General features: G+C 47.4%; 1 protein-coding gene across 2 annotated transcripts; it reads left to right on the top strand.

Annotated features, from left to right (window-relative positions):
• The first annotated feature begins 2,061 nt into the window (after positions 1-2,061).
• Sh3bgr (SH3 domain binding glutamate rich protein) lies at positions 2,062-26,447 on the top strand. 2 transcript variants are annotated; one of them, XM_006981370.4, is made up of 8 exons: positions 2,062-2,331; positions 7,224-7,409; positions 12,902-12,982; positions 16,978-17,046; positions 17,728-17,820; positions 21,901-21,936; positions 22,460-22,575; positions 26,306-26,444. In XM_006981370.4, the coding sequence occupies exons 1-7, from the start codon at positions 2,287-2,289 to the stop codon at positions 22,541-22,543; spliced, it is 594 nt and encodes a 197-aa protein (XP_006981432.1). In that variant the 5' UTR covers positions 2,062-2,286; the 3' UTR covers positions 22,544-22,575; positions 26,306-26,444. The 2 variants fall into 2 exon arrangements, with proteins under 2 accessions (XP_006981432.1, XP_042115532.1); XM_042259598.2 differs by having other exon boundaries at positions 2,152-2,331; positions 26,311-26,447.
• Positions 26,448-27,378: the final 931 nt, after the last annotated feature.

The raw sequence follows: 27,378 nt of genomic DNA on the forward strand, positions 1-27,378 counted from the left end.
AACTAAATAAGGGGGTGGTGGGAACAGGGTGGGGAGGAGGAGGGTAGGGAGCGATGAATCTACAGATGTACGAAGTAGCCTCATGAAACCCCATTTGTTTGTAAGCTGATTAAAAATACAATCTTTAAGGCCGGGCGGTGGTGGCGCACGCCTTTAATCCCAGCACTCGGGAGGCAGAGCCAGGTGGATCTCTGTGAGTTCGAGGCCAGCCTGGACTACCAAGTGAGCTCCAGGAAAGGCGCAAAGCTACACAGAGAAACCCTGTCTCGAAAAACCAAAAAAAAAAAAAAAAAAAAAAAAAAAAAAAAAAAAAAAAAAAAAAAAAAAATACAATCTTTAAATGAGTTTGAACATTAGTGACCAGTGCTGCTCCTTGAAGACCTGGGGCATTAAATGGAGACCCCAGTATCAGGCACAGGCTACCTCCCGGTGAGCTGCTGGTCAGAGAGACCCCAGAGTCCCCCAAACAACACAGGCTGTTCTGTTGCTCTTGCCGCCCACTAGAAATAGCCGGTGAGACCCTGTTGTTGAAGACACCGAACACTTTGGTGACAGAGAAATCAATCTTGAACTGACCATGAAACTCTACATTCTGCTTCTGGCTAGCTTTCCTAGTACTGGGAGATGCCATGCAGGGCACATCCGTGGTCTGTCCAGCGCTGGGCCCTGTGTGCTGCCATACAGACATGCCAGGCAAGATGTGCGGTTGCTCATTGGTGCAGGAGCGGCAGACCCTGTCCTCCTGATTGGATCTGAGGCTTGCCGTACAGGAAGGAGTTCAGTCCTGTGCCTCGGGAAGTCCTGGGTCCCAGCAGAGAAATTCTAGATGTTGTTTCCCTAAATGGTCATGTTGTCACTCTGCCTTCTAAATTACTTGTATTCATATCCATAAATTCATGCTGCTCCAAAGTTAAATTTTTGACTTGTGAGTTACCTGACTTTGAGCTGTATTCTAGGAACCAGAGTGCCCTTTCTCATCATAGACACCCACCTGAGGGACAGGGACAGATCTCAGGATCTCTTAGACACTGGTGAAAGGAGCAGGTTCAGAAGCCAAAAAGGTCCTACCCTGCTCCAGAATACCAGCGTCCCCTCCTCTGTGATGAGCAGCAGGGGAAGGAGAAGGTCTGCAACCAAGGGGAGGTAAATGCTTACAGTGTTCCTAAGTGGCAGGTCTTTGCCACTAATGCCCTTGAACACGATTTTTCCATTAGTGTGTGTGTGTGTGTGTGTGTGTAAGTGTATCTATATGTGTGCACGTGTGTCTGTGTATGAGCGTGTATATGTGTGTATGAATGTGTATGTCTGTGTGTATTTGTTTGTTTTTTTCCCCCTCCACTATGAGGTTCCAGGGATGGAGCTCAGGGAGGTCATCAGGCATGGGGGCCGGTGACTTTAGCCAGCGAGCTGGCACAGGGGCCTTGACCCTGATTCTGAAACCCATTCACAGTCTGGGCTGGTAGAACTTGGACTTCTTTACTGGTTTTGTATTTGAATTTTTAAATGTGATTCAAATTACCTATGAAAATAAGATGCACCAGAGTTTGCTATAAACATCCCCGTCCCCCCAAAGCCTTTAAAATAGGGAAGATAATTTACTAGTCGTTCTCATCCGGCAGCCACCGGCTGTTTCCCTGCTTCTGAGGTGTCAGTGAAGTTTCACAGCAACCAACAGCTGGTAGAGAAAGCAAGATTGGCCACTCATAAAGGGATCTGTTGTGTGACAGTTCACTGGATTGTTTAAAAACAACCCTCTAGAAGACTTTAAACAGGGAGGCGCTCTTCCTTTAAATGGCCATTGCGGCTGTTCCAGTCTTCGCAACTCTTGTTTGTCCAAAGCCCCCCGGATAAGGTGGCATTTTCTGGGCTTTCCCCTCGGCTCCTGACTCTTGCTTCTTTTCCACAGCCCCCCCCCCCTCCCCCGTTTCCCCAGGCCCCGCCTCCTCTGCCCTAGGCATCTCTCCATAGGTCTGTGATTGGTGCGCTCTCGAGCTCCAGCCTGGCCTTTTACGGACTGTTGTCAGGCCTTTAAAGTGATAAGGGAAAGGGTCCAGGAGCTGCTTTTATCAGCCAATCATTTTGCTGACATCCCTAACGGAGGGGGAAACCCAGGATGCCTCTCCGTTACTCTTCAGCCTCTTGGTTGGAGGGGAGGGCCGGGAGCAGAGCCTTGGAACAGCCGCCAGCACCGAGCTGGCACCTGCTCCTTCGGCGTCACTGCGGGATTTGTCTAGCGACTTCCCTCGCAGGGGTGTGTTAGGGGGAGTCCTCTTTCCGACTGTCGAAATGGTCATCAAAGTGTTTGTTGCCACATCTTCTGGGTCCATAGCGGTAGGTGTCTGGGACTCTGTGGGCTTTCTTCCAATGTGATTTTCCGGATAACTCTTAGTCGGAGGCAGAAGGAGTAGTGGGTACGTCCAGAACTTTGGTCTTGAGTTCTGGTTTTGTTTTTGCGTGAGTCAACTGCGCACCGCAGTGAGCCTGAGCGCCCTTCGCCTTTTGCAATTTGTCTTCACCGTGTTGGAAAAAGTGTGCGAGGCGTGTAATCTGGCGGGTGGGCGTGAAAGGTGGCCGGAGGGAGGAGCGTTCCATGCCCGTGTTTAACCTGTGCTTTGTGTCCTGTTGGAAGTGCGGTGTGGCATTATTCACCGGCCTTTGGCTTTTGAGCGCTTTACCATTCATTCTGAAGGTGCAAACTAAAACTTGGAAAAAGATGACAGGTAGGGAGAGATGAATTGGATCGCCAAAACGACCTCAGGGCATAATTCCTCCTATATTCGAAATAGCTGGAAGCATAAAGTTAGTGGGTGTGATGTTAGTATTTGTGGAAAGTGATGTCACAATGACAATGGCCAGCCTGTCTGCGGCCACAGTTTTAAATGCTCTCGGAATCGAGGGCACCCAGAGTGTGAGGTGAAAGCCCAATTGCGTACCATGGCTTTGCCTGGATTTCTCGAGACCACCCACCTCCTGATTCTGGCGTTGGTTCTGTGCTATCTAGACCCACCTGCCAGAGAAATAAGGGCACCCCAGGGACTCAGTTCTCCTAGGAATGAAGCAGGGGCTGGCTCCAGGCTGGAATTTAGTTTCTGTCTGGGTTGAGGTTTTGGCCAGTGTTTTAGCAGAAGAAAAGTTTGTTAATCATGAGAGTCAGAGACCAGAGAGGGGGCTGTTTCCTTTTATAGCTACTTCCTAGAGGGTCTCAGGTTGCAGCTGGAATTCTGACGGTCACTCAGCAGAGATGTTTCCAGGTCCTGGCTGGGTACCAGCCCCCAACCACAGCTTACTGAAGGGCTCCACTCCCAGCCCTGAACACTCAGGAGGGTTTCTAGAGAGGGTGTGAGCAGAGAAGGAAAGAGTTTGGCACTCTCACCTGCCCATCCATGATGGTTTCTGTGGTTCTACTCATTCTGTAGGACGCAGACTTGCGAGATAGATGACATGCCGTGTTAATGACCTCAGACCCGGAACAGGAGAAAAAGAGGAGCCCACATCTCGAATGGAGAATTCCAAACACATAGACTGCAGATGTAAATCTTTCATGGCTGTTGATGACTGTGAACTTGGCTTGATAGATACAAACAACGAGGCCATCTTTGTTTCTGCCATGCTGGGTTTGAATCTGGGGCCTCACACATGCTATGTAAGCATGCTAACCTACCGATCGTTATGCTACGTCCTGAGAGGGCATGTTTGGGTTTTTAGATTGAAAATATTTTTCAAGAATAATGGCTTTGGTGGGCCTTTTTTGGAGTGGGTTTTTTTTTTAAAGATTTAAAAAATAATTTATTTTTTTATTTTATGTGCATGGTATTTGGCCTGGATGTATGTCTGTGTGAGGGAATTAGACCTACTGGAACTTAAGTTACAGACGGTTGTGAGCTGCCACGTGGGTGCTAGGAATTGAACTCCGGTCCTCTGGAAGAGCAGCCAATTCTCCTAACCACTGAGTCACCTCCCCAGCCCCTGGAGTGGGTTTTAATGTTAGCGCTCACTTGTTTATTTAAAAATTTATGTGCATAGTTGTTTTGCCTACATCTATGTCTGTACACTACATGTATGCTTGGTGTCCACAGAGGCCGTAGGAGGCTTCAGATTCCCAGGACTGGATTACAGATGATTGTGAACTGCCATGTGGGTGCTGGAAATTGAACCCAGGTCCTTTGGGAGAGCAGCCAGTGTTTTCAACCACTGAGCTGTTGCTCCAGCCCCACCTCTTACCTCTTCTGACTGCGTGGCTGTTTATATTCTTTGGACAACAGGAATACGGCCACAGACTTCTTTGGATTGATTGCTGTCCTGCATTCTTGAAGCTTGGGGGTCTGTTTGGGCCTTCGAGAACGTGGAGGATCTTCCTTCACCTGGAATAGCTGAGTTAGTTGTGACTCCCCAGGCAAATGTCTCAATGCCATTTGTAACGGTGTGACCTTGGAGGAGGTATTTCTCCTTGCTAAGCCTCAATTTCTTTGTCTGTAAAATGAGGATAAGAATAGTATTCACCTCATAGCTGGGTCATGAGGACTCCTGAGGTGCCACACTCGGGTGCCCAGCACTGTGCCAGGGCCTGACTAGGCTCTGGAAAGTTTTGTGATTATTAATTATAGTCACTGACAGCTGTTTGGTAATGTTAGTTAGCAAACTAACTTGTTTTTATTAGCCACCATTAATTGATATTGATGAGCATTATAGTTGTCATTATTATCAGTTACTGTGATTATTAGCAACTTTGTTTTTAGTAGATCTACGGCTATGATCATTACATATTAGAACTGTCTAGAACCAAGGAAAAGGAAGTGCTCCTGTTTTATAGGGAGAACTCAACACCCCGCATCTGTACTGCCGGGTGTTCAGGAATGGGAAATTTCGCCCAACAGCTTCCTGACAGGAAACTGTGCAGCGGCTACTATGTTCCTGTGACATGTGTGTGGGGCGGTCTGAAAAGATCCCATGTTTAGAAAATAGCCAACAATCTCATTGACAGGAACTGGATACACGCTATGCATCGGCCCCATTTCCACCATTACATTCAAAGATCTGGACCACACTGTGCCGAGCTTGAGAGGACTTTGGCCTAAGGGGATGTGGGAAGCAGGAAAGGGTAGGTGCTTTATCATGTGGCCCTCTTCCTTTCTAGAAGGAAGTGTCACTGTGGTGGCGCATGGGGACAAAGAGGAGAGAGAGGGTAATCTTTACTGTTTTCAAGGTCTTCATTCCCTGCAGTGGCAACCTTTAAGACAGAGAGGATGGGGACTCCTAGGTTTCTCAGTCCCTTCTCCCACTAGATGGATGGTGTAAATGTGATAGGAAAAATGGGACTCTGCGTGTGTGTGTGTGTGTGTGTGTATGTGTGTATGTGTGTGTGTGTGTGTGTGTGTGTGTATGGTGTTTGAGCATATGTGCGTATGTATTTATGTATCTGCACACACAGGCAGAGGCCAGAGGAGGATGTCCAGTGTCTTGCTCTATCATTACCTGCCTTATTCACTTGAGACAGGATCTCTCACGGAGCCTGGAACTAGGCTAGCAGCCTGCAAGCCGCAGAAACCACCCCACAGACTGTGGTTACGTGTATGATGCAGCCACACCAGGCAGGTTCTTAGCTATAAACTCATGTTTGCCCAGCAAGCACTCATCCACTGAGTGCTCTCTCCAGCCTGCCTCCCCCCCATTCCCCCCCCAAGAAAGAAAAAAGGTGAATTATTTTGGTTTGGATGTCAGTCTTGGAAAACCCACCAATTCATTGGAAATGCATTCTTGTTACTTTAAAATAGGGACGAGAACACGAACCTGGCAAACCACACACAAGGGCACACACCTGTAATCCCTGCACTTAGGAGGCCAAAGCAGGAAGAGCATGCATTTGCAGCCAGTCTGGGCTATGCAGCTAGCTCTAGGACAGCCTGGGCTGTGTAGTGAGAACCTGTCCCAAGCAACACCTAAACAGTGGAAACCCCGACCTGTTGGCATGTCCGGCCTCACTGGGAAAGAACGGTGTGTGCTGGGTGCCCAGCGGTGCAGGTTCTCAGGCTACCACAGAGTGTATTGCCACACGCCATCTTAGTTCTCACCTGCACCCCAGAGGAAGGCATCTTTGTCTCTACTTTGCAGGAGAGGCAATCAAAGCCCTCAGCCCTTGCTCGAGAGCACCCTTGGAGCTAGGGCATAAACCAAGGTCACCTGTGACTCCCATCTGGCAGGCTTCCCACTACAGTATGGTGACCTCAGCTGGAAGGTCTCCTCACTGTACCAGTCATTAGACAAGAGGTGTCAAGTGAAGGGCTCTGAGAGGCGTGGCCGTGGATTCTCAGACATGCTGGAGTGGCCAGCAGTGGCTGGGCGACTTCAGGACAGAGACAAAGCTTGTTGTGGGCAAACGACACACGATAGGGAAAGAGCTCTCTTGGCCTCCACTGAGGCCCCCAGGGCTTCAAACAGTGATCCGGCCCTCAGGGATCTCCAGGTCCTGCAGACCTGTCCCTTAGGACAGCCAGCCAGCGCGGCCTGTGAGGCAGAGGGCCTTTGGCATCCTGAGGATAGAGAGAGGACCTGGGGGAGACGTGGGGTGAGTCTGGAGGAGATCTGCTGGGTGCCATGTGCCTCGCTCTCCCTGCCGTACAGGGGAGGGGTCCTCTGAAGGCTGATGCTGTGTGTGTGGGGACCAGCTCAGGAGGCTGCCTGGAGCAGAGCAGCCCTTTGGGAGGAAGGTCTAATGAGAGTTCTTGAGCAAGGTCCCACCGGGGGAGGACGGGGTGGGTGAGGGTGCCCACCAGGGGAGGAAGGGCAGCTGTCTCCTCCTTCCTCCTCTGGGCTTGACTTTCGCGCCTTTCCTTCTCTCAAGCTCCCAGGCCAGGCCTCCCTCACTTGTCCCAGTCAGTCTGAGGAGCCCGTTTTAAGTGGTCCTTGGTGAGTCCAAGGGCAAACAGATGTCTTCTGTTTCCTTTTTGGGGGGGCAGGTGCTGAGAACAGCACTTAGCATGGTGTCACACCACCCGCTTGTGCCGGCACCGATGGCTCCATTGCCCCTCTGTCCGTCCTTTCTAACGGAGAGGTGCGAATGTATTGCTTTCTTTGTTTTAATGCTGCACACAGTTATCTGCGCTGTATGGCGCAGCTAAAGAAAATGACGGATGCTGTATAAACGTCAGCAAAGCATGCCTCAGAAACAGCTACGATGTAATATTATATTATAGTAATGATTGTTTTTTTTTCCTGCTCTTCATCAGATTAGGAAAAAACAGCAGGAAGTGGTGGGCTTTTTGGAAGCCAATAAAATAGACTTTCAGGAACTGGACATAGCTGGCAATGAAGACAACAGGAAGTGGATGAGGGAGAACGTTCCTGGGGAGAGGAAGCCCCAGAATGGGATCCCTCTGCCTCCTCAGATCTTCAACGAAGAGCAATACTGTGGGGTGAGTATTCCGTGTTGTGGCAAGTTCTTCTGTGCACTTATTAGAACTAACTATTAATTAATGAACATGTGTGCTTTTCATGTGCGTGTGTACCCATGTGTCAGTGTGTGTGTGTGTGTGTGTGTGTGTGTGTGTGTGTGTGTGTGTGCAGCCCAGAGGTTGACACTGGGTGTCTTCTCCGATCACTTTCTGCTTTGGGTTTTTTTTCTTTTTTGAGCAGGGTCTCTCACCGGCTGTGGAGCTCACCGATTGAGCTAGGCTGGCAGGGTTGTAGGAGTTGGCCCGTCTCTGTCCCCTTCCCAGCACTAGGTTGACAGACACGCTGCCGTGCTCTGCCCTGGGCGCTGGGGACCTGACCTCCAGCCTCGTGCTTGCGTGGCAGGCACTTTATCCACTGACCCATCTCGTCAGCCCGTGTTTGCCAGAAACTGTTTCAAGCAGAGTAGTTTTGAGGCACTGTTCGTCAGGTCGCGATCTCTTTGTTCTAGCCAACCAGCATTTAAGAGTGAGAGGATGCTGGACTCGGTCGCACAACACCTCAGAAGACTTGGGGGTTGTTTTAGGTTCTGCGTTTTGAAGAAGTCACTTGCTTAAGCAAAATCTGCACTTTAGGTAGAAGGGATTGATTCTCCTTAGCCTTGTGAAGGGCATACTCAGTGGATACGTGACACATTCTTAAAAATTGACCAGCAGACGTGTGGTCTTACACGAGATACAAGATGAATTTGTTCAGACTCACCCAGTTAGTTTAAATGTGTTCCAAGCATTTGATGATAGTGTCAATTTTATTTATATTTAAAAATTTTAAAAATCACCTTTAAATTACTTGTGTGCCCGTGTGCATGTGCATGGGCGTGTGCAAACCATGGCATATGGGTGTAGAGGTCAGAGGAAATTTTTGGGAGTCAGTTCTCTTTTCCCCCTCATAGGTTCTGGGATTGAGCTCATGTTGTCGTATGTGGCAGACTTAACTGAGCCAGTGTGCTGGCCTAGCAACTTTATGTGAAGGACTCCATAGTTTATTTCAACAAAAAGCCACCTCACTCAGAGTACAGGTTCTGCTAAAGAAAGCAAATTGCTGAAAGGAAACATTAAAAAGATCGGTGGGCTCTTGCCATGAGAAGTGGGGCATTCTTCCTATGGGGGAGAGGGTGCTGTCAAGCAGGGGTGTCTGGTGGCTGCTGCATCTGAGGTCCGGGCCCATGGGCAGGACATGCAGTCATGACTTTGCTGTCTGTGCCTTTCATCTGAACCATCCGCCTTCACGAACACCTGGGCTGACTCCTGCTGTTGCCACTTTCGGCGGCAAGGTTTCTCTGGACCACATCCACAAGAGTTCATTCACCAGTCACCTGCAGCTGAGGTCATACTGTGGCTCAGCCGAACGCTTGGAACCAAGATCGTACAAGGCACACAGCCCAACATACTTACTATATGGTCGTGTGTGTGTGTGTGTGTGTGTGTGTGTGTGTGTGTGTTCTTGTGTGGGTGTGGTTGAATTTCAGAGAACAACCTTGGGTTTTGTTTCTCAAGCACCTTCCATCCTGCTTTCTTGAGATGGGGTCAAGGCATGGTCCTTGCCCGGGCTGAGCAGGCTGGACAGTAGGTGCCAGGATGCACTTGTCTTGGCTTCCTTGGTGCTGAGGTCATAGGCGTGCACTGCCATTCCTAGATTTCTTTCACATGGGCTCGGGAAGGAACTCAGGTCCTCAGGCTTGCAAGGCAAGCACGTCATTGGCTGACCAACATCTCCAGACTCACTGTCTGCTCCTTTATGCAAAAGCTTTTGAGCCTCTGATCCGAAGTATGAATTGTTGCTTGTTAGGGACTTGGGTTGCTTGCCTACAGCTGCTCTAACAAACGTCCACAAACTTTGAGGCTTAAAATATTTATTCTTTCACAGTTCCAGAGGCCATAATGATTCTGGTGTATGTTGGGACTTTTTGGAAATTCTTTTTTTTCCCTTTTATTTTATTTTACAATACCATTCAGTTCTACATATCAGCCATGGGTTCCCCTATTCTCCCCCCTCCCACCCCCTCCCCTTACCCCCAGCCCATCCCCCATTCCCACCTCCTCCAGGGCAAAGCCTCCCCTGAGGACTGCGATCAACCTGGTAGACTCAGTCCAGGCAGGTCCAGTCCCCTCCTCCCAGACTGAGCCAAGCGTCCCTGCATAAGCTCCAGGTTTCAAACAGCCAACTCATGCGATGAGCACAGGACCCGGTCCCACTGCCTAGTTGCCTCCCAAACTGATCAAGCCAGTCAACTGTCTCACCCATTCAGAGGGCCTGATCCAGCTGGGGGCCCCTCAGCCTTTGGTTCATAAGGAGAGCCTGTTCCATTCCTCTCTCCCAGTTGCTCAGGTTTGCCAGTGGTGCTTGGCTTGTAGAAGTATTCCAGATGTGGCCTCTGGGGTTCTCCCTGTGTATCCCAGTGCCTTCCTGTAAGGATGACAGTCATTTTAAAAGACTCGCTCTAACTTAGTATGGTCTTATCACAGCAGCTACAGCTGAAAATACCTTACTTCCAAATCAGGTCACTTTCTGGGGCTCCAGGTGGACAAGCGCTTATGTGGGAGGCACTTGAACCTGGCATGGGACTGCACGGATTTGCACGGCCAGATTAGCTTCTTGAGAGGCTTACTAAAAGTCCCGTGGGTGAGAGTGTGTTCAGTCTTGATGTGGTCAGTACATGCTGTGGGGAGCATGTGGTCTATTTCAAGTCCCCTTGAATTTTACTTGGGGGCTTCACAGAATGTAGGAAGGATTTCCCCTGTGAAGAAAGTCCTCCATCCAGTGAGGTGGCTCAGTGGGTAAAGGCACCCACTACCAAGCCTGATGACCTGAGTACTCTCTCTGGATCCCACATGGTGGAAGAGGACTCCCAGAAGTTGTCTGTTGACTTCCATACATGAACTGTGGCATGCTCACCTCCCACAGCAAATAAGTGTAATCAAAATAATAAAAGAAAAGAGAATCCGGTCTCCACCCCACTCCCACCTCTCCTGTGTGTCTTACTAGACAAGAAGGCCAATGCAGGAGGGAGCTAGGGTGGCAAGGAATTTTGTTTTTATTTTTTCCATAATAGGTTCTTTATAAAATAAAATAAATTTATTTAGTTTTATTTTTGAAATTTATCTGTATGTGCTTGCGCGCGCGCGCGCGCGCGCGCGCGCGCGCGCGCGCGCGTGTGTGTGTGTGTGTGTGTGTGTGTGTGTGTGTGTACCTATATGTGTATGAAGTATCTACAGAGGCCAGAAGAGAGCATTAGATCCCTTGGAGCTGGAATTGCAGGTGGTTGTGCTCCACCTGATGTGGACGCTGGGGACTGAATTCAAGTCATCTGCGAGAGCAGCAAACCCTCTCGACAGCTGAGCCGTCTCTCCAGCACACCAGTTCCTTTCAATATTAGAAAAATTAGAAAAATTCATACTTGCACACACCAAAAGATTAAATGGTTTCAAAGAGTCTTCAGTGTGAATCTCTCTCATCCCCAATTCCTGCCCACAGTATTTTTTTTTTTTTTTTTGAGACAAGGTTTCTCTGTGTAACGCTAGCTGTCCTAGAACTTGCTCTGTAGACTGGGTTGACCTCAAACTCACGGAGATCCGCCTGTCTCTGCCTCCCGAGTCCTGGCGCCACCACCGCCTGGCCCCTGCTCATAGTTTTAATTACAGTCCGAGTTTAGCTACCTCCACACCCCTACCTGGGAGGTCACGGGGCCTTTGCTGAGAAAGGCTCTGTACTTGGTCTAACTCTCTGCTGCTGTGTGTTAGTTTTTAGCCATGTCTAAACCAAGGGCCTGGTGGATCTACTTTGTTCTGACCTCAAACATAAAGCAGGTGGTCCTGTGTGGAGGTGACCAATGTTGATAACTTTTTGTTTGAAATGTTCTATGTGTACTTGTCTCTAAATGGGGCAAGGGCCAGGGCCAGAGAGTGACACCAGTTTCACTATATAGCCTTTTCTATTGTTCTATTTTAAGAAACCATTTATCAACACAGCCTTGTGAAACCCTTAAAGACATTAGGGTGGCTGGAGAGATGGCTCAGCCGTCAAAGCACTTGCTGTTCTTGCAAAGCACCTGGGTTCAGTTCCCAGGACCCACTTGGTAGCTACAACCAGGTGTAACTCCAGTGCCAGGGGATCTGATACCTTCTTTTGGCCCCTGCAGGTACCAGGTATGTACACAGTGTACAGACATACATACAGGCAAAGCACTCATGAAATAAAAACAAAATGTCATAAACTAAAGAGTCTGCCTGTGCTGTGCTAATTTTATGTCAACTTGACACAGGCTAGAGTCATTTGGGAAGAGAGAACCTCAGTTAAGAAAATGCCCCATCACTGGCCCACAGGCAAACCTGTGATACATTTTCTTGGTTGATGACTGTTGTGAGTGGACCCAGCTCACTGTGGGTGGTGCCTAGGCAGGTAGGTGGTCCTGGGTACTGTAGGAAAGCAGGCTGAGCAAGCCATGGAGAAAGAGCCAGTAAGTAGCACCCCTCCATGGTGTTAGCTCCGGCCTTCAGGCTTCTGCCATGTCTGAGTTCCTGACCTGACTTTCCGCTAATGGACTGAAAGTGTAAGCTGAAATCAACCCTTTCCTCTCCAAGTAGCTTTTGGTCAGGGCGTTTCATCACAGCAATAGAAACCCTAACTAAGATGCCGTATTCGTATCCTTCCCCGTGATTAGAATGCAGATTACAAAACTAGCCGTCATTCAGGTGTCCTCACTGTTCATGTGGCCTCTCAGCAGCAGGCGTGGGGGCAGGTGCAGCAGTGGATGTCTCTGCACCAGGAGCTGAGAGCTCCAGGTGTCTGGGAGTCCTGAGCATCTGCTGTGCAGAGCAGATGACGATGTCCTGAGAACCATAGCAGACAAGAAAAGCAACAGCAGATGGAAAGCCAGGCACAGTCCAGACCAGGTTACCCGCCCAAGAGGAATTCCTGTTAGAAGCAGTAGACATGTCTGCCGATGACAAGTTGAATCTGGCTGTGGCGACTGCCTGAGGATCAAGGCAGCCTAGGCTTGGGCACAACCAAAGAAGACATTGGCATCTTTATTAATATAGATGTGGATGTCCCTGGTATTCAATGAAGTGGGAAAGGAAAGAATGCAAAACCAGTGGGCGGGGAAAAGGCTTCTCTACATTTTGTCCTTACAGGCACTGTGCACCTGTTCCTAATCACATTCCCCCTGGGCCACCCCCCAGTCCTTCCTCTGTTTCCTGTGTGTGTGTGTGTGTGTGTGTGTGTGTGTGTGTATGTGTATGTGTTCTTGTGCTATGTAGGTACAATGACAATGCATGAAAACAAATGTAAAATTAATGACTTTTTAAAAATAGCTTTGTGACTTAGTTATCAGTTGATAAAGCAGGCTGAGAGGATGTTTGTGCTTGATGACTGATAGATAAAGGGACTGGGCTCAGTACACATGCCAGCTCCCAAGTGTATAATGGTTTTAAATATTCTCTTTCTTTGCTTCAAGGATTTTGACTCTTTCTTCTCTGCAAAAGAAGAAAATATTATCTATTCATTCCTTGGTTTGGCTCCCCCTCCAGGGTCAAAGGTAAGCTGGAATGCCCTGTGTTCAGGGCAGACTATAATTAAAGAAGATAGAAACTGGCAGATACTAGTACTCATCAGTGATGCTCTAGGTCAACATGATTTTCTTTCTTAAATTTACAGAATGCTTCATGAATGTTGTCCTTCTATGGGGCTCTGCTTATCTCTATACCATTTTAATGTTTATGTGTATGGTGCTTCAGCACTGACACAATTTTAATATATTCTTCATTGAGGAATTGTATATGGAGGGATAATACAAAGGTTTTTACCAGGCAAATTTTCAGTTATGCTTTCATCTTGTTCTTGTAAATTTTATAATATTTAAGAAACGTGAAGGCACTTAGGAAGCACAGGCAGGCAGATCTTTGAGTTCAAGGCCAGCTTGGTCTACAGAGAGAGTTCCAGGATAGCAAGGGCTATTACACAGAGAAATCCTGTCTTGAAACAATAACAACAAAACAAAACAAAACAAAACACCCCAAACAAACAAACAAACAAAAAAAGAAAGATAAAGGCTGGGGTGAATCTGCGGCTGCAGCTCAGTGTGATTGCCTATTAGGAGGCCTTGGGTTCAGTTTCAAATATTGAAAAAAAGAATAGAAAAAGGGGAAGAAAGTGTAGTATTATTGTGTTATGCAAGTCCATTCGTCAGGTGTATAAATGTAGGGAGCTTCTTGTTTGACTGTGAAGTTATATTGTCATGAATGACTCCTCTAGCTCCTGTGTTGTCATGAATGACTCCTCTAGCTCCTGTGTTATCATGAATGACTTCTCCTGTAGGGCCTGTGTTGTCATGAATGACTCCTCTAGCTCCTGTGTCATCATGAATGACTCCTCTAGCTCCTGTGTTATCATGAATGACTCCTCCTCTAGCTCTTGTGTCATCATGAATGACTCCTCCTCTAGCTCCTGTGTTGTCATGAATGACTCCTCTAGCTCCTGTGTTATCATGAATGACTCCTTCTCTAGCTCCTGTGTTGTCATGAATGACTCCTCTTCTAGCTCCTGTGTTGTCATGAATGACTCCTCCTCTAGCTCCTGTGTCATCATGAATGACTTCTCCTCTAGCTCCTGTGTCATCATGAATGACTTCTCCTCTAGCTCCTGTATTGTCATGAATGACTTCACATCTGGCTCCTGAAAGTTAACTTTGTAAATGATATCTGCTCTCAGTTTAGTAATTTCTACTTAACATGAATTTGCTTTTTGTTCTGATGAAAAGGGGAAAGAAAGTGAGATCTAGAATCAAGCACAGTATAGATTCCATTAGCGCTTCTCCTTAGTGTTGACTCCTCTTTGTGTATAACCAATGCATGTGATGACGGAGCTCAGACACGACTTTGTAGTCTAATGTGGACATCTGCTTCACTCTCTACACTGACCACCGAATTCCTTGCTGTGACCAAGTCTCTTGTATGCCACACTCTACTGACACAAGTGCACACCGTGTAATTCACTTATTTTTAAAAGTTAATTTGCTTGGGCCTGGAGAGATGGTTCAGTGGTTAGCAACACTGTTTGCTCTTGCACTAGTCCTGGGGACATGAGACACAGAGGGTTGTGAGCCACCGTGTGGGTGCTGGAAATTGAACGACATCCTCTACAAGAGCAGCGAGGGCTCCTAACTGCTGAGTCATCTCTTCACTTGACCTGTAAGAGTCTTATATGTTTTATTTTGGCAAGTACCAATGGACAGTATCCAATTATATATGCAGTTGATGTTCTTCCCTAATTAGCAGAGATAAAAATCGTTACAGTGTTACAGCACCACATTGCAGAAAATCCCTGGTTGTGCCACATCAGCATTGGTGCCTCCCAGTGGGAACAGTGCTCAGGAGGTCACCTCATGACATCCTAATCATCCAGACAGGCACATCAGCCTCGAGACCTCCTGTCATGGATTTTCTCTTAGGACACATCTGTTTAATGAATAAGATACAATTGACATCTCAAGGATTTGTTTTGAAAAAACAAAAACAACAACAACAACAACAACAACAACAAAAAACCAAAAAAGATTTACATAAGTAAGAGAACAGGAAAAGCCCAGAGGCTAAAGGTAGGTGTGATAATTTAAAGTTAAGGAAAGCTAGCTAGAAATTAAGCCAAGCTAAGGCTGGGCATTCATAATTAAGAATAAGTCTGTGTGTGATTTATTTGGGAGCTGGGTGGAGAGCCCCCAAAAAAGAGCAAACCCCCCAAACAACAGTGTAGATTAGGTTGACTTTGAACTTTTGATTCTCTACTTGAAGCGGCCCCAGTGCCCGGAGCCATAGCGCTGACATAATGTGATTTACAGCCCAAAGAAACTTACGATGACAAGTTTTGACATCATTTCTGTGATGGTGATCCACATGTAACAAATGTCAAAAATATTTAAATAAGTGCCAGTCATCTAAGGGACTGACCGCACTACCAAGTTCAGGTGCTTTTGAGTGAAAGACATATGAGAGGGAGGATCAGAAGACGTAGAGAAGCACGGATAGAGGACTATTGAAGAAAGGACTCTGAGCTTATAGAATTGTTCTAGAATTTTCTGGTTTGAAACTAGTTGAGCAAGAAAGACAATGGACCCCACTGAGCATCCCATTGTAGCTCTTGCCAGAGAGAAGCACATTAACAAGAAATAAAAGACAAAGGAATGTGCGGAGGCCAGGCCTCAGACATGAGAGATCTGCTGTGTGTAGCAGGAGTTCTAGGATGGGCGAAGGACCTGGGAAGGGCGTTGATACTGGTGGAGACTGCAGAGGGGCTTCCAGCTGGAGATGCCGCACATGCTCTACACAGCCTCTTCTCAGGAGTGCAGGAAAGCCAGATGCTAGGAAAAGTCCCAGAAAAGATGGACATAAAAAGGGTTGGTCTGAGGAAGGAGACAAAACACCTGCCCATAAAAATAGGAACATAACAAATTCTTCCAGTAGCTAACATGTATCAGAGTGGAGTTAGCTATATAGCAAATATTAAAGATTGATCATCATATGAGAGTGACCACAGAGTGTAGATGTAACCAACCGTCCTATTAAATAAGAAACACAGAACCAATGTAAAAGAGAAAGCCAAGAGGTCAGAGCTCAGAGCTAAAACCTTACCCTTCCTCCTGCAGTGCTCCTACCTCTCCGAAAGAGAGCTACTTCCTGTGTGTCTGTCTTTACATAGTCTTTCTGTTCTGCCTTCTCATTGGTTATAAACCCAAACACGTGACTGCCTCATCACTACCTGTATGTACAGCCCTCCAAGTCTTAAAGGCATGTGTCTCCAATGCTGGCTGTATCCCTGAACACACAGAGATCTACCTAGCTCTTCTACCAAGTGCTGGGATTAAAGGCGTGCGCCGCCACCACTGCCACGCTCTTGCTATGGCTCTAATAGCTCTGACCCCTGGGCAACTTTATTTATTAACATACAATTAAAATCACATTTCATTACAAATAAAATACCACCTTACAGTGGGCGTGTTTGAAGAGTGTTTGCCATGAAGATAACCTGATGTTTTAGAAAGCTGGGGACTATGTCCTAAGTTAAGACCGTCATGTGGGGGCGCTGGGTGGCTCTGCCCTAAGCTTGTGTTATGATGCTTTCTGCTTTTATGCTCTTACAATTATTTTAATTTTATTTTAAGTGTATGGGTATTTTGCCTGCCTATATGTCGGTACATAAAGTCCACACCTGGTGGCTGCAGAGTCCAGAAGAGGCCATTGGGTCCCTGGAATCGGAGTTATGGGTGGCTATGGGCTGCCATGAGTGTGCTGGAAACTGAACCCAGGTCTTCTGCAGGAGCAGCCAGTGTTCCTAACCACTGAGCCAGCTCCCCAGCCACAGCTTTTGTGTTCTTCTTACTGCAGTGTGGGTGGCAGTGACTTTGTCCCTGTGTGGGCCCCACTGTGGCTGTGAACAAAGTGAAGGCCAAAGATAAGAATAATCCAGTTAGTTAAGACACTGAAATGTGAGTCATTGTCCTGAAGCGAATTTTCAAGTGTTTTCAACTATATGTTATAGGTAAAGTCTGAGGAAGCGTCTTCCCTTCCCAATGGAGATGTAGCAGGAGAGGCAGAGGGCGCTGCAGAGGTAAGGGCTGGTGCTGCCAGTGTCCTCAGGGGGGCTGCATGGGTCTAACATTTCTTTGTTTTCTTGTCTACCTATGTATCTCTCTGTGTGTGTATTTATCATCTATTCATCTATCTATGATCTATCAATCACTTATCTCTATCATCTATCATCTATCTATCTATCTATCTATCTATCTATCTATCTATCTATCTATCTATCATCCAGTTTACCTGTTTATCTGTCTACCTTATTAATTTATAACCATGCATCTATGTATCTGTCACCTTCACCAGCCTTAAATGGGTGATTCAACATCCTTCACTCAGTAGTTTATGGCTGCAGCATATGTATGTATGTATGTATGTATGTATGTATGTATGTACTCTATCTATCTATCTATCTATCTATCTATCTATCTATCTATCTATCTATCTATCTATCTATCTATCTATCTATCTATCATCTGTCTATCTATCTATCATCAATCAATGTACCTCTGTATCTATGGCTGCAGGCAGTCTGTTAGAAGTTTGGGGTTAGGGGAGATTGCATCAGCATCTAAATGACCTTGTGTAGAGGTCTCTTTTAGCTTTCCTTACATGCCATGACTGAAATGGGAAAGCCACAGCTGGTGTGGCTTGCTTTTTCCTTGGGAGCTTACTGAAGGTCAGTGATACTTTGAGTTTCTTTTCTAAACAGGGCACAGAGAAGGCTGAGGAAAGTGGAGACAGTGAGGCACACAAAGAGGACAAGGAAGACACTGGCGACCTTCCTGAATCCCCGGAGAAGAATGTGAGTGCTTGCTCTGTTCACAGCTCTGTTCACAGCAGTTCTGGTGCCCCTGTCCGTTACTGAAATCCTGGGAGGTGCCAGGGATTGCGCTGCCTTCACAGCTGCGAGAAAGAAAGTAGACGCGGAGAGCACAGCTGTGAGGAACCAGCTGTGTTCACCCCCGTTTTAACTGCTGTGGATCAGGCGCTGAGAGGGCCAGAGGGAGGACCCTGCACCAGGCTTGGTGGGAAACCGAGCAGGCTTCAGCAATCCATCACTAACCGGGGATAAGTCACATTGACGGTCTTGCTCGGACCCGGGCACTTACTCCTTGACTTGAGTGATGACTGACTCCTATGAGCAGCTGCCCGTGAACCTCCTGCGGAAAAGAGCCAGGGCGTTCCAGGGTTAGTGAAGCGAGAGTGGGACATTGAGGACCAAAGTCCAGCACTGGGAAGGGAACTCACTGAGTTCAGGAGACAGACAGGTCCCAGCGAGTCTGAGGTGTGCATGTGCATGGGACCTGCTCCTAAAGAGGTTTGCCCTTCAGGGACAGCAAGATGAGAAATGATGTGTGGGGATTCTGTCAGCACCAAGAGCAATGGGTGTGGGGACTACTTAAGGAATTGCGGGAATGTGGCTGACAAGGCCTTGGGGTGGCATTGGCTGCCCAGGAGCCTTGTGGGTTGGGATGGGCTACAAGCCTTGGCTGAGCCTCCCCATGGGAGAGTGACAGTGGGAACATTATGAGAACGTCATAAGATGGTGGAAACATCGCAACTGGCTCATGTTTGTCTTGGCTCTTATCAAGGTAAAGTTATCTTACGGAAAAGGCCAATGGTTTTGAGTTGTGTTGTTACCAGCTGCCGCTCTTCATCTGAAAATCTCGAAGCCCCGGGGTTGGTGACACGTGGTTGAAGTCTCACCACCATGGTTCTTCCCCAAAAGTGACTTTTGTAAAGGTCAGGTGGATGCAGCTCCAAAGAGCTTGCAGGCTTAAGGCTGACCTAGGGCCACAGACCAGGGGACACCAGTGCTCCCTCCAGCCAGTTCTAGGGCTAGCTGCCCTTTCGGGTCACCTGGCAGGCCTCAGCATCCCCATCACCATCCATGCCTGACACTCGTCACCACTGACACCTGCCCGTGGTTCTGTCCCAGTGCCATGCCAGTGGCCCAAGTCTTGGCTAAGTTCCCAACAAAAAATAGCTGCTGTGGAAGGTCTAAGATATCTCATTTCCCGTGTTTGCTCCTGGTGGCTCCTGTGGAGGACTGACTGTACTGTAACATCATCTGGGTTGTGGGACGCTCCCGGTGCTGGTTCACACCCTGTCTGCAGTCCTGTGAGCACCCGACTTCATTGACCCAGCAACTGCAGCCTTCTTCATGATGACTTTGTCTATGTAATTATTTTCTAACCATAAAAATGAGTTCAAGCATTGTATGTAGTTGGCTTTTTAACAGCTGCCTACTTCAGATATTGTCTAGTTCTGTGAGCTTAGGTTGGAAAACTTTTGAAATTAATATATTGTACCTCAGCTTAAGAAGGATTGGAAGCAAGAGTGGCATTTGATAAATATATTCAATTCATACTTTATCCGTTGATGGAGCCACTGCCCCTGCCAGGCAGACCTCAGTGATCAGGAGGGAGTAATGGGAAGGTATTACCCTGATGGGGAGCCTGTGTTGTGAGTGCTAGGGATGACAATATCCAGGACCTTTTGAAGTTACTTTAGAGGCTACTTATTGTGGTGATATATTGTGCACCCTAATACATTTTCCTGAAAATCAGAGAACAGAACAAGCCACTAAGTTAAACATAGGAGCCAGGCAGTGGTGGCACACACCTTTAATCCTAGCACTCAGGAGGCGGAGAGCCATCTGGAGTTCAAAGACACCATAGACCATATGAGATTGACTCAGTCTAGGAGAGAAAGAGAGCCAGGCAGTGGCGGCACACACCTTTAATCCCAGCACTAGGAAAGTTGAGGCAGGGAATGATATGGGTGGGTGGAGAAAGGTGTATAAGGCATGAGGAGACAGGAACTAAAGTCTTTCTGCTGAGGAAGGCTTTTAGGCTGAGAGTCCTAGAAGTAAGAGGTGGCTTTTCCTTTGTCTCTGATCTTTCAGCATTCACCCCAATATCAAACATTTTATTAAAAGACCATTTAGAAATTTGTATTACAATTTATAATTATTATTATTAATTATTATTTGTTTTTTCAAGATAGGGTTTCTTTGGGTAGCCCTTGCTGTCCTGGATCTCACTCTGTAGACCAGGCTGGCCTCAAATTCACAGAGATCCACCTGCCTCTGCCTTCTGAGTGCTGGGATTAAAGGCATGGGCCACCACTGCATGGCTTTAGAGACTATTTCTTTTCTTTTCGAACCCAGGGCCTTGCGCTTGCTAGGCAAGTGCTCTGCCACTGAGCTAAATCCCCAACCTTTAGAGACTATTTCTATTTCTATTTAGAGACTATTTAGAGACTATTTCTATAAGAGCTCTTAGCAGATGACTTTCTCTGTTGAGTATATACTGCAAGAAATTAAGGTCATTTTGAGTGTTGATAAGGAGTGCTAGGTCCCTCTTCTGTTACTGACGGTCACCTAAGGTTGAGACCAGCAGTTCCTGGGGTGAAACCTCTCCTCCTGTCCGCCGAGCTGCTCTATGGTTGCCCCGTTTTTAATGATTCCTTGTTTCACTTGGATACTAAAAGTACTTGGATGTAAGAAAATGTGAAACTCGAGAGAATTGATAGGTCTGTGCTGTTTATGATGACGTTTAATCTGATGACGTGGAGATAAGAAGGAAGTGAAAGTTCTTCCAGAGGCAGAGTAGGCAGCGGGTTTCACGTGTCCCTGCTTCCAGCCATTTACTTGTGTTTGTTGAATTTACAGCTTGGTTCCACCAGCGGCAGGATCCTAGAGATCCTGAAACAAACAATGGACAGATCACACCCACAGGGAGCATGCAGAACAGCCAGAGAGATGGACAGTGATGGCTGTGGGAGCCAATCTGAGGGCCTGTGACTCAGCCTTCTGGGTTAGGAAATGTCTTCCCTGCAAACCTGATTTTGAGTGGCTGCTGATGTGAGAGAATTTCATGGGATTCAGTTTCGCTGAAGTAAGGAGTGAGGCGGAAGGAAGCCAGAGGGTTAGGCAGGGGCCAGATGGCTTTCAGCCACTGTTTTAAATGATAAAGGAGATGTTCCAGGTTAAGTGGAAAGGAGATGAGAAGAATTACCCTTCAGGAGAGAGGAGAATCTTTGATGTAGGGAACAAAGGGAATTTCTGGTTCTTACAGGTTCCTGGGGTGGGTTGGAGGGGTAGAAGATTCCAAAGCACTTGGTCCAGCCTATGGGCCAGGAGCCATAGGCAAGAGGGGTTAAACAAGAGAATATAGCCATCCTGGGGTCTGGGCATCAGGGAGATGGACTTGCCTCAGCTGCAAGATGGACTGCAAGACTGCAAGTCCATGGCTAGTGTTGCTTGTAGCTCCAAGTGGAGGGAGACAGGCTGTAGGGTGATGGCTTGATATGTTCAAGGTGGCCGCATCTGGGTCTCTAAGGTGGCAGTGTCTTTTAAGGTCTGTAGCTTAACAGCCATTTCAAGGCCGTGAATACGAATGAGAGCAAACGGAGGAGGACCCAGGAGGAGCTGGAGAGAAGGGGAATGACGTAATTATAATCTCAGAAGTTATCATCGTTGTGCCTTGGTGCGTAGACGAGGGTTCGAGGACCACCCTGTGGAATTAGTTCTCCACCTTTATGTGCGACATGGGGCTTGAACTCAGGACATGAGGCTTGCACAGCAAGCCCTTTAGTCACTGAGCCGTCTCGCTGGCCTCTGCCTTTTATGAACTGTTTTGTAGCCTCAGTAGAGGCATACTTATAAAGGCAGAAAAGACATTTTTATTTTGGTTGAAAAACTCAATTGCTTGCATCTCTGATCTGAATGTTGTTAGATCCTCACAGCTTTGCTGTCTGCACACCTTCTGGATAAGTCATGTCCTGCTCATTCAGTGAGCTTCTGTTTTATTATCGTTTGTTTGCCTTAGAAAGTCAACCTAAATCTTACTCCATTTTTTTTCTTTATGGACCTAAGGAAGAAGAGGGAGAAGAGGGAGAGAAAACAGAAGAGGTAGGGTCTGCCATCTTTAACTGTCGGTTTGATCAACTTAGCGAAGACGTTTGTCGGTGACACCAGTGTTGTTTTTGTTATACACCTCTCATTTGTGTGTGTGTGAGCGTGTGTGTGTGTATGTGTGTGTGTGTGAGTGTGTGTGTGAGAGTATGTGTGTGTGAGTATGTGTGTGTGTGAGTGTTTGTGTGCGTGTGTGAGTGTGTGTGAGAGTGTGTGTGAGAGTGTGTGTGTGTATGAGTGTGTGTGAGAGTGTGTGTGTGAGTGTGTGTGTGAGAGTGTGTGTGTGTCTGTGTGTGTGTGAGAGTGTGTGTGAGTGTGTGTGTGAGTGTGTGTGTGTGAGTGTGTGAGTGTGTGTGTGTGAGCATGAGCGCATGTGCGTGTGGCAGCTGGAGGTCACTGTCACATGTCTTCTCCATCCTCTTTCGTGTGGCGGGTGTCATTGTGAGCCCTCAGCATCTCACTCCCATTGTGTCTTTGGCTCTTATGCTTCTCGGTAACGATGTGATTTTGTAAAAACTAGACAGAAGGGGTAACAGAGGAAGGAGCGGAGGGAGAGGCCGAAGAAGAGGAAGCTGAGGAAGAAGCAGAAGGGGAGGACTCTTAGGCGGTCCAGGCCAGTTCTTCCACTTTTCCCAGGTAGGTGCTGATTCTGGGGCTGAGCGTCTGGTCCCCGTGCGGGCCTGTGCGACCTCTCACGAGGTGTGAGAAGCATGAACACACATCTCTCCCGTCCAGCTCTGTGCACTGCAGGGCTTCCGACTACCACAGCCATGACTTGGCACTAGGGCATGATGGGAAAAGGAGCATTCTGAGCAAGGAGGGTTATCATGCATACATTTCCTCCTCTACATGGCCTTTATTTAAGAGCTGGCACAGAAGCAGCTTTTGCCTGTCCATGGCGTGAATGCTCTTCATCACTGATGCTGGCAGCAAACCTAGTCTGAAAGTCATGGAGCTAGCTATTGTTTCCTGAAAGACAATTACTGCTGTGCTACATGTCATCTTAAGTGCTGGATAGTCTGTTCTCGCTTATCGATATGAACCAAACACTCGTGTGGACGTACTGCGGACAATGAGACATTTGGTAAGGTTTTGCTTCCTTGTGGTTTTAAACGTCTGTTAGTGATAAGACAGTAACTATGTAATTCTCTACAGGTGGGTAGGTACCGTGTGGTTGTAATAGGATAATCACGGTATAGAGTAATAGGGATATTAAAGACATGGCGGGATCCTTAGATATCATAGGCTAAGTGGAAACCCTACAGATCACTTTGTGCTGTGAAAGCAACTGGTTTCACAAGACACAAGGACAGCGCATTTGCAAAAGCCAGGCTGCTACTCCTGTTGTCCTGGGGACGGCGTCTCCGGCAGTGGATCTTTGGGGAGCTTCAACACAGTTTTTCTGTCACAACTTTAAAACAAAAACAAAAAAACCAACCAAACAAAAAAAACCTAAAAAGTGTTCTAGTCTCCTTCCTGTTACATGAATCCTATGGTCTTATAATAAAAACCCAGAGCCAGATATCGGGGAGAATGCTGAAAGATCAGAGAGACAAACAAGCCACAGCCACTTCTCACCTGTCTACTCCACGGAATCCTCTGACTGAGTGAATGCCTCTGAGTCCTCAGCCAAAAGGTCTCTAGTTCCCGTCTCCTGCCTTTCTCTGCCCAGCCATTTCACTTCCTAACTCAACCTTCCTAGTGCTGAGATTAATGGCATGTGTGCTTCCCAAATACTGGGGTTAAAGGTGTGTGCCACCACTGCCTGGCTCTCTTTCTCTCCTAGACTGGATCAATCTCATGTAGCCCAGTGTAGCCTTGAACTCAGAGAGATCCAGACAGATAAGGTGTGTGCCACCACTGCCTGGCTCTCTTTCTCTCCTAGACTGAGTCAATCTCATGTAGTCCAGTGTGGCCTTGAACTCAGAGATATCCAGACAGATCACCACTGTCTGGCCTCTATATTTAATCTAGTGGCTGGCTCTGTCCTTTGATATTCAGGCAAATTTTATTAGAGTATGACAAAATATCACCACACCTTCCTGTCTATATCACACCTGTACTAAAAAAAAAACCAAAAAAACCCATGAGTCAGACTTTGGGATATAGCTGTGAGAGCCGCTGACAAGGATGTAATGAGGGATACGTACTTGGACACACAGTAGGCCATCAGCAAAGGTCTGTGATAAGACTTGGTGCCCAACTAGAGAAGGTGCACGGAGGTTTCATGTAGAGATGGAAAAAGAATTCCTCAGAGCCCCAAGGGATGCTATGTACAGAAGAGGGAGAGAGAGCAGAGAGGTAGGGTCTGCCATCTTCAACCACTGGTTTAATGAGCTTAGTGAAAACACTTGTTGGTGAGAACAGTGCATCTTTTGCTACATCCCCCCCCTCTGTGTACAGTGTAGACATTCTTCTTCAACATTTTCATGGACAAGAAGCTGATATCAAGACAGTTAATATGGCCAGGTGGTGGTGGCCCACTGGGATTAAAGATCCCAGCACTTGGGAGGCAGAGACAGGTGGATCTCTGTGAGTTTGAGGCCGGCCTGGTCTACAGAGTGAGTTCCAGGACAGCCAGGGCTACACAGAGAAAAAAAAGAAAGAAAGATGGTTAATATGTTTTCTTGGAGCTGGTAGGAATGTTTGTCATGGTTTGTTATTAGATGGTAAAAGTATGATGTTCTGTTTTTATTACAAAGTGGATGTGGGCCACGCCTTGATGTTTCCACACCACTTTCTCTTATGTTGACACACAGACCTCTTCTTTAAGGTCAGCTGTCTGTTCTTTGGTAACGATTCCACTGCTAAGGAATTTAAGAAAGAGAAAATGGGCAGTTTTATGAAATTTCATCTGAAGAACTGGGGAAAAATGCAAAAGTGATGGTATTTATTATCGAACCAGCAGCAAAGCAAATGTTACAGAGCCACAGCCTCCCGGGTACCGTGCAAATCCACTGATACACTACTTGCAGAGTTCCTTAAAAACTATGCAGTTTTAATACGATGATCACAAAAATACTGAATGTGAAACGGCACAGTGGAGAGAGAAGCCTTAGTGTCTGGATGGTGTCCAGGTCAAACTCCAAGGTTAAAATAAAAATGAAAGAACAGCGTGGGGCTGTGGCGGAGCATTTTGTCTGTTCCTCCGAGGGTGCTAGCTTGAAACTCAGCCCATCCTCGTCTGTGAAGTACCTGGAGTGAGGGCGTGAACCAGGCAGCATCTGCTGCTGCACCCTTGGCTCTCACTGATGCAGTGACTCCAGGTGTGTCAAGGTGTGAACCAGGCAGCATCTGCTGCTGCACCCTTGGCTCCCACTGATCCAGTGACTTCAGGTGTGTCAAGGTGTGAACCAGGCAGCATCTGCTGCTGCACCCTTGGCTCCCTCTGATCCAGTGACTTCAGGTGTGCCCCGGTTGGTGGCAGCATCAGTCTCTGGGAACCACTCAGCTTCCAGAGGCAAACCTGTCTCAGTGCCTAGGGAGTTCATCCTCACTCAGTTTGAAAACATGATCTGCTGGTGAACATGGCAGTGAGCAGAACTGTGAAGACAGTCTCCTGTCCAGTTTAGAGTCGGAATCCAAACTGGTGCTTGGGGCTGAGGAGCAATAGTGTGCACTGTTCGCATTCTGTTTTGTTGATGTTTGTTTTTGGTCTCTCTCTGTCACACTTGCTGGCTTGAACCTCCCTATTTATACCAGGCTGGCCTAGAACTCATGAACTCACAGAGATCCTTCCGCTTCTGCCTCCTAAAGGCCGTGATTAAAGGCATGTGCCACGATGCCCAGCATAGTGTTCAGATTCTGAATTCTACCTCCTGAGGCTGGAGAGATGGCTCAGTGTGGTAAGAGCGTTTGCTGCTCTTGCAGAGGTCCCGAGTTTGGCTCCCAGCACCTACACTGCCTGCAACTCCAGCTCCAAGGGATTTGATGCCCTCTTCTGGAATCCATGGGCACCCTCATATGGACACGACAAACACGCACACACTCACACACACATAAACATTAAATAAATGAATAAATAAATAAACACATGCTACTTCCCAGTGCTTGCCACTTAACACTGCCTCCTAATGTAACCTTGCACTGTTGAAATTCCCTCTTAGGGACTCGGTTGTAGATGTAACCTCTCGGCTTTCCATGAACAAATAGCGGGGAAGCTAATCAGAGGGCCTGCCTCGATTCCGGTGTTTGCGATACATCAGCTCTGACTTGGTTTTCATAAAAGAAACTTATTTTCTCTTCTCTGCTCTGGGACCAGAAATGGTAAACTGTGGTCATGCCTTCCCGGATTGTTCGTTGAATATCAAAGACTGCAGTAAACTCCTGTCTTTAACAGCCTTCTCCGATATTTCCTTTCTTTTAGAACAGCCGAGCCACAAGGCCACATTTCAACTCTCTCCACTAACTTGACGAAATCTTTGGCTCGAAGCCTCAGCACACCTGGGTTCACCGAGGACTTGTGCCCTCCGATGCAGTTAGCTGTATTTGGGCACCACTTCACTGTGTCGACGTGAAGCTGAATGTGAAGAGTGCACACATACTGTGCCTACAGTTCTTGGTCTTTGCTTTAATTTTGTTTCTTTTGCTACACACAAGTAGACCTTCCATTAATACTCTGTGAGCGGGATCTTACTGTGACGCAACAGGAGTATTTTTCTGTGTACTGCTTGTTTTAGGCTTGGCTTTCAAAACAAAACACTCCCCAGAGAGCAATCATAAATAAAGGTTGATAGCAAGAATCTATCTGGTCTTTTTCTTTTTCTTTTCCCTCTTTGCCTCATGTCTTTTTATTTTTTCCCTCATGTCTTTGCCTCTTTGTGGACTTGAACTTGCTCTGTCTGTTCAGACTAAGTCCTGTGTACTCTGAGGTAGTTTGTTTTTGTTGGACTATTGACTCAGGTTTTCAAATGGCACTGACTGTCTTGTGTCACATCTTGAGTTACACAGAGTGCCACGTACCCCGTCTGTGGAGGCTGACTGACTGTAACACTGCCCCATCCACATGCAGGGATGCGGCTGGGACAAGATGTCTGCAGCCTCGCAGCCTGTACGTTACCTCTGAGGGTCAGCAACAGCCACTGCAGTCATCTGGCTGTGTTCTGGGGTCGGTTGTGGTGGGGTGGGAGGTGTGGGGGTGGGGGTAGGGGTGTAGGTTGGATAGCAGTTGTCTGACTGTGCCCTGGGTAGGTTGGACAGCATCCCTCTGCTTACCTGTCCCTGTTACTTTATCAGAGACATTTTTCTTCCCCGTGACATTCGGTGGCTTCTCCCTTCTTCTCCCATCCTGTGCAATGCTCACTGCCTCTGTCTGGGGGTGGGGTGGGGTGCCCTGTCTTTCCTATGCCGTCCCTTCCTGTCACAATCCCTGTGTCAGTATCCCTAGTTCCCTGTGCTGTTGAGCAATGCATTGTGTGGTTACAGCAGTCATGGGGCGCC

The sequence above is a fragment of the Peromyscus maniculatus genome, chromosome 12, assembly GCF_049852395.1.
Source record: "Peromyscus maniculatus bairdii isolate BWxNUB_F1_BW_parent chromosome 12, HU_Pman_BW_mat_3.1, whole genome shotgun sequence".
In the NCBI taxonomy this organism is placed as follows: Eukaryota; Metazoa; Chordata; class Mammalia; order Rodentia; family Cricetidae; genus Peromyscus; species Peromyscus maniculatus.